The sequence below is a fragment of the Elephantulus edwardii genome, unplaced genomic scaffold (genome assembly GCF_000299155.1).
Source record: "Elephantulus edwardii isolate Elephantulus edwardi_28Jun2011 unplaced genomic scaffold, EleEdw1.0 scaffold00308, whole genome shotgun sequence".
NCBI lineage: Eukaryota > Metazoa > Chordata > Mammalia > Macroscelidea > Macroscelididae > Elephantulus > Elephantulus edwardii.
The window spans coordinates 1,621,123-1,627,934 of NW_006400058.1; the positions used below are offsets into that span (position 1 = coordinate 1,621,123).

The following is a 6,812-nucleotide window of genomic DNA, read 5'->3' on the forward strand; positions in this document are numbered from 1 at the left end:
CACTATGCAGTATTTGTTCTTTTGTGACTGAGATATTTCACTCAGCATAATGTCCTCCAGGGTCACCCATTTTGAATAATATTGCATGAGTTCCTTGTTTCTCAATGCAGCATAGTAATCCATTGTGTGAATATACCACAGCTTCTCTATCCATTCATTTGTTGTTGGGAACCATTTAAACTTTTATGAAGCGCTCTGATTCAACAGTGATGGGTATTTGATTGAGTGGTTGGTTTGTAACTTGACATGCATGTCATGAAATTGCATGGATAATAGTGAAACCTATGAGAGCCAGAATGCAACAGGGCTGCCTTTGACCTAATACAGTCTTATCACATTTCTGTTGTTCTAGTACTAGGGAAAATATTGCTTTCATTCTCTGACAGGTTTCTGCCTTACACAGATTCTGGCTTTTGCAGGTTTTACTAGAGGACATACAGTTTACAGGCATCCAGACTAAGACTCAGAGGTTAATGTTTTGTGCCAGTCTGGAAACCCTCGACTTGGCCATGTTCTGTTGAGCTACTTTATCATACTGAATGTTTTAAATCAGGACGATAATAAAGATAAAAGACACCAGCAGAAGTTCCTCAAATCTACCTTACAGAAGCACTGCTGCATTCCAGGAAGAGGTGGGAGAGGTTAATGAAGTAAAGTGGTACCTAAAGAGAACACTTTCCCAGCTCCAGAGGTGACCACTGAGCGGCATTCAGAGTCCTGTGCTAACCTGTTGAAGCACTCCACCACCTCGGAGAAAAGAGCTATACACATCTATCCTTACTTTTCAACCCAACCCCATCCGTTGGCTTCTGCCTCTTCCTGCAGGCAGTCTTCCAGGATATACAAGGCGTTCCTCTTCTCTGGCTAGCTTAGTTGCACGTGCAGGATGTGCTTGTGGGCTGACTTCACCTGCAGAGACTCAGCTGTGGCCAGGGGCCTTTGTGGGGTCTGTCTGCTTTAGAGGCCTCATCTTCATAGTACCCATGGGGTGAAGGCTAAATGGAGACCTGACAGGATCCAGGCCACAAGCCCTGAGAAGAGAAAGAAAATCTTTGACGGTCCCTGCCTGAGGAAAAAGGACCTTCCAATCTGGAAGGTACTCTCCAAAGACCCAGGTAGGTGACAGGGCACCTGCAAGAGCTGAGTGCACTTTCCTCAGGCTCTGGACTGGGGAGCACAATCCTTTCGGAGACTTCAAGACTAGGGGGGGTTGTCCCCATGCTTTCAGTTTGAGAACTACCTCTGACCTTTGATCGAGGGACTGGCCTCAGATTAGGGATATTGCATCATCAGCGATCTCAAATTGGAACACAAAATTAGATGGTTCTCCAGATCGGAGCACACAGAGCCCGAGTCCCTGACCACTGACAAGCACTTTCCTCACACCGCAGGCTCCGGAGTGTGAGCTTTAGGGACGGCCGCCATTTCGACTCGGTGTAAAAGGTTGGCTGGACGCGAAGGGGGCGGGCACGGAGAGCTGCCATGTCGGGTGAGAGCATCGGAACCAGACTGCCCATATCGCATGCCTCGTCCACCATCTTAACTAAGGGCAACCGGAAGCTGCCTCTTTCCCTCCCACCTGCTGGGCTGTGGAAATCAGCTGAGTTCTAGAGAATTAGAGGCGGACACTTGATCCCAGGTAGTTGTCAAGTCTTAACAATGTACTCTTTTAGCCCAGTTAATTCCACCCCTAAGAATCTGGCCCAAGAACAGTTTGACTACAGTTGAAGTTTCTGTGTGGGTGTTAACTTTAGAGATCGAAATTTTTAATTATCTACCGTGTTAAGCAGAAGGAAACAAAAAATAGTAGCTAACCTTTAGGGTTATAAATTTACCCATAAAAAATGTAAATAGGTCAGTGCTGGACAGATTGTATGTCTGATTTATCGGAATTTGTAGCGCAGTTTCTTTCCATTAGGCCATCAGAGCGCCTCCTCCTTTGTTTGGATATCCACGACTCGAGGTCTATTTTTCTGCACAGAGGAAATAGACTGCAAGGGGAAGTCATTCAAGATTGGGATTCAGTGGTGCTGCGGCTCAAAAGTACATGTTCTGTTTTGGAGAATCACTACCCAATCTATTTAATTGGCAATTAAACATCCGTATTTTAAAATAAAACTTGGAATAGTACACAAGATGCTATCAGATGATTTAGGAATGTTGTTTACCATGACAGCCAACAGGTGTCCAGGCAGTGGGGACATGTCTCTTCTGCAGACCAGATGGGAGCTCTGGTGGCGGAGGGAATAAGGAGTTGCACTGCTGAGGCCCACTCAAAAACAGGCAGTGGAAATCCACCAGCTGTGAGATGGGCCATCTCGTCCCATGAGGTATTCAACCTCTGAAGACCTGCTGGACTATGACACATGACTCTTTGGGGGGGGGAGGGGGAAGAGGCTATCCATACTGTTTTAATTGTTGTATACCATCAAATTGGATCTGACAGGCACAGAAGATTGCCCCACCTTCTCCAGCAGAGCATCTGGTGGATTCTGTGAGCCTTTGGTTTGCAGCACAGCTTTCTGCCACTAGAGCTCCCTCTTCCATACTGAAAAAAAAAAAAAAAAAGGGAAACTACTATGTAGTTTAACAGAAAGATACAGAACAGTAATACACTATTCTGGGGACAGCTGAATTATCTCTATGCACAATTTTATTCCTAACCTTATATAAACAGGTGCTGTCAGAGTTAGTGATTGTCACATAGGGCCCTGCATTACACTACGGGCCTACAAGAGGCCAGAAGTGCACACCTTACTTGATATAAACTGATGACAGGTAAAGGAGACACACCAACATGAAAATTACCAGTAAAAGCTATGTTTATTTTCCAAACAATTTTATTGAAATGTGCCAAGAGTACATGAATAGCACAAATGTATGAAGAGGGAGGAAGAAAAAGGAAAAAAAAAATCACATGTACAATAATTTTTTTAAGTGAAGGTTAATCTTGGGAGATATCAGTTCCCCTCCCCCACCCCCTCAAGACTGCCGGCATTTCTGTTATGGTTAAGCCTCTACTAACCTAGTATTAAAAAAAGAAATACAAGAACTTCTGGGGGGAAATAAAAACACCAAAAAAAGAGCCAAACCCACCAAACAAAAGAGAAAGCAATCTAAAAACAAGAAACAGCAAAAAACGAAAATTGCTTTTCCTGCTCTGATGGGAATCTTCTTGGACACCTAATTAGGAGGCATGCTGAGCAGTGGAGAAACACAACTTCAGGGTGTATGGATATGGCCCATCTGCAGAAGAAAGAGAAGACAGGGTTAGCCATGCCCCTTTCATCCCAGCTCATTTCCCATTCTGCACACACTTCATTTTTTGCTGCTCAACAGCATGGGTCTAAGTTGTCACTGTCAGAAGACTTCAAACAAGTTATAATGCACAAAGAATTTCTCACCCTCTTCTTCCCCACAGTCAATCTCACTACACTGTAGACATAAATCTCATCTGCCCAGGAAGGTGGACAAATGGACCTGGCAACTAGTGTAACCCTACTACTCTGCTGAGAAAATGCCAGATCCCAGGAGGATACACTACAACTCCAAGGTGGAAGAGTGGGTAGCAGCAAACAGGCTCCTCTCCTGGTGATCAGGTTTCTCCTGCCCGTGTCTGTGTTGGCAGCATGGACTCTCTGGGGCTGTCTGCTCTGGCCCTAAGCCAGAATATATTAGGCAGCTAGGGAAGACAACTGCAGACACACACTCACTTGGGTTTTTCATCTGGTAATGGTTCAGGAAGCCCAGTGTCTCCAGGGCATCACTCTTGGATTCCCACTCCAGCAGCCCAGAGGAGCTGCGTTCACCTGATTAGAAAGCAGGAGACAAAGATTCCAGTCAGCTGGAGCAAGCAGAACCTGATGCACAGACACTGGGAGAGTAAGGTGGGAGCAGCATACTCACTCTTGCCTGAGAACACTTTCACAGAAGATGGCCGCTTCACTCCTAGCTCGTCACAGATCTACAAAGAGATGAGACTCAGAAACAAGTGGTGCCAGAAGTCAAGCAGAGCATGCCCCATGTGACACTTGAATTTGGCTGAAAAGGGGTTTCTAGCTTTTCATATGACAAAAGATGAAGTCAATGTTGCCAAAGACGGGGAGCTCTAATAAGGAGTTGCCATGCCAACCCTTAGAACAGCATTTCCAATCTATTAACTCCTCTCATGTGATTTACAGCCTCTGAAAACCTTCTGAGGGTCACCTACAACTTGAGTTGGTTCTGACTCCATGGTATGTAACCACAGTATTAACAGCTCCACACTACTATGTGAGTGCAATGGCATTAAGTGTTTCCTGAAGAACATCCTATGTCCATCTGTGCCCACCAGCTGCAGCTGCCCTGATTCCCTCACCACTTCTCATGTAACCTAAGCATTCTGGGGCCTTGTTAAGGTGGATGTTTCAAGCCTGCAATTTCATGTTTTAATCTGAGAAATCTGCCTTGCAATATGCTGACAAGCAGAGGAAAAGAAGAAATTACTGTTGGCAGAAACCAAATCCTCCCATGGGATGGCTATGATTTCAACTCCGTGACTCCGCCAAGTTCCCAAACCTGGGAATCTTTGTGGCAGTGGACTGCCTCACTGCATCCTGAACTCACAGAAGAATGGTTGGTAGATTCAATCTCCCAACCTTTAACAACGCTCTGCTTTATCCATACCACCACCACCAGGGCACCTATTGTTGGTAAAGGTCTAGCACCCTTCTCGCCTATAGACAGGATGCCAGTCTGCCCCGGCATGACTTAAACCCAGGGCCTGGCAGACCAGAATTCAACAGATTCCAAAGGCTAAATATACTTAAATGCCTGTGTGCCACTAGCTGAGAAACCTCAACAGTACCCACCTCAAAGAAGTTCTCCTCGGTCACCTCCAGGGGAGCATTGAAGAAATGCAGCACATTGCTTGGGTGTTGGATGCGGTTCTTGGCTGCCTGCTCCGGGGTGGAAAATCGATTGTTTCTTGAGCCATTAAAGTCTTTGTAACTGCAAGACCCGTCTTCTAGCCCGTATGACTGACCAGGCATGATGGCTGGTTGCTTGGAGACACTATTGGAAGAAAAAGAAGAGCCCTTTGTCAGATTCAAACAAAGTTGTACCTTAAGCCCCACACTGTGGCCACCACGTAGGAGCACAAGTGGCACTACACCCGTCTGACAGTGCTGAGTGCCTTAGGAGAACCTTGCTCAACAGCCAATACTAAGCTGCATTCTCCCAATGCTTCGGAGGACAGCTGGACTACCCTCACTCAAAAGCTGTCCAAACAGTGACAGTGTGCAGGGCAAGATCTGCTCTCTTTCTCTTCCTTTCCCCAGGGTAGGGAGATGAAGGAACTTACCAGACATTCAGCTTCTGCCCAAACATGAAGTTGTTGTTGAGGTGGGTGATGGCCCGGTCGACGGCATAGCCATCAGCCATTTCTACCATGGCAGCCCCTGGCTTGCTTTTCATGAATTTCACCTTAGTGGAGAGAAGACAGCAGCTACAGACAGTGCTCTGCTGAGCTTCCACATGCCCTTCTACCCAATCGAGGTTACAAGTAGCTAACTTCTTCAAGACCTAAGCTTCGATTTCTCTACCTGTGGCCAAAAGCTCAGGAGCACAGTGACCCAAAGTGAGCTCTCAACCCCAGGTGGCAGCAGAAGCCAGGACCCACTACTAAACCATTTAAAAAGAAAACAAACAAAATTATGCGTGTACAGAGTACAATAACCACCTATTCCCTAAAACCTTGTTATATATACACAATTATGGTATATCAAACACATTAACTTAGAAAATGAGTATGTGACAGTTCTAGAGTCAAGCCATTTTACTTAAGTTATTGCTTCCACACAAGGACTAAATAACTTGATTTATTTTATCTAGATCTCATTTGTCCCCTTATGAATTACTATGAAAATTAAGTTATACATTTCTACTCTTGTCAGTCAGTCCCTGGGGCAGACATGTAAACAATGTTAAATTTGTTAATGTCTATTAGTAACAGGTTGGCCAGGCCAAGGATTGCAAATTCAGGTTGGTTTGACTCAATTATTTCCTAAGGCAGGCAGAAAATAATGTGGCTAGATCACATTTTACACAGGAAATCCTTTCACTGTAATCTTTAATAGGTAAGACACTCATGACGTGTTAAAATGTTAAGTATTCTCACTGCTCACAGAAGTTCCAAAGCTTAGGGTGTAACGCAAATCAGTTACAGGACAATGGGACTAACCCTTGAATCACAAAGTGCAGGGTAAAGTCATCATTACGTAACTGTCAAGCCAGAAAGTAATGGCCCAGGCAAGTTCACACAACCTTAACCATAATGGGTCAGCCTTAACTCTGGCCCCACACCTCAGTTTTCATTGCTGCCAAATGTACATCGTTAATGCAAAATGCTGAGATCAATTTTCTGTGTGTAGTATGAAATGTCAAGAAACAAGACTGTAGGTTTAGTGGGGACTAGACGGTTAAGTACTTTTATACCTGGTTTCTTTAATGCTAACACAATCACATTTAATGAACAAAACCTGTCTACTGCTGGTGCTCTGCAATAATGGTGTTACCCACTATGTCTTTGTCAACAAGCAAGAGTCTTAAGCCTCCCTGACAGGGACACAGACCTGCCGGGTCTACAATAAAGTTGGGGGACCTAACGGAAGCTCACCTTCTCCACATTGCCATACAAGCAGAAGACATTGAAGACGCGATCACAGTTCATCTTAGACTGATCCAAGCCATAGACCATGAGCACGGGGCTGTCGGCGTGGGGGCCATACTCGGGTGGTGGGGGAGGGGATATGCCCCTACTGAGGGACATAACG

The 6,812-nt window shown here is 45.3% G+C and overlaps 1 protein-coding gene and 1 pseudogene across 1 annotated transcript in view; both read right to left on the reverse strand.

The window, feature by feature from the left end:
* LOC102856840 overlaps positions 1-1,484 on the reverse strand; it is a 20,463-nt pseudogene extending 18,979 nt beyond the window's left edge.
* Positions 1,485-3,187: 1,703 nt separating this feature from the next.
* The window catches only part of HNRNPL (heterogeneous nuclear ribonucleoprotein L), a 15,992-nt gene continuing 12,367 nt past the window's right edge, over positions 3,188-6,812 (reverse strand). The window contains exons 8-13 of the mRNA XM_006901114.1: positions 6,656-6,794; positions 5,342-5,463; positions 4,851-5,052; positions 3,907-3,964; positions 3,714-3,809; positions 3,188-3,246 (exon numbers count right to left, since the gene is read on the reverse strand). Of these exons, the coding sequence (XP_006901176.1) occupies positions 3,188-3,246; positions 3,714-3,809; positions 3,907-3,964; positions 4,851-5,052; positions 5,342-5,463; positions 6,656-6,794 (676 nt within the window). The remainder of the gene's footprint in view (positions 3,247-3,713; positions 3,810-3,906; positions 3,965-4,850; positions 5,053-5,341; positions 5,464-6,655; positions 6,795-6,812) is intronic.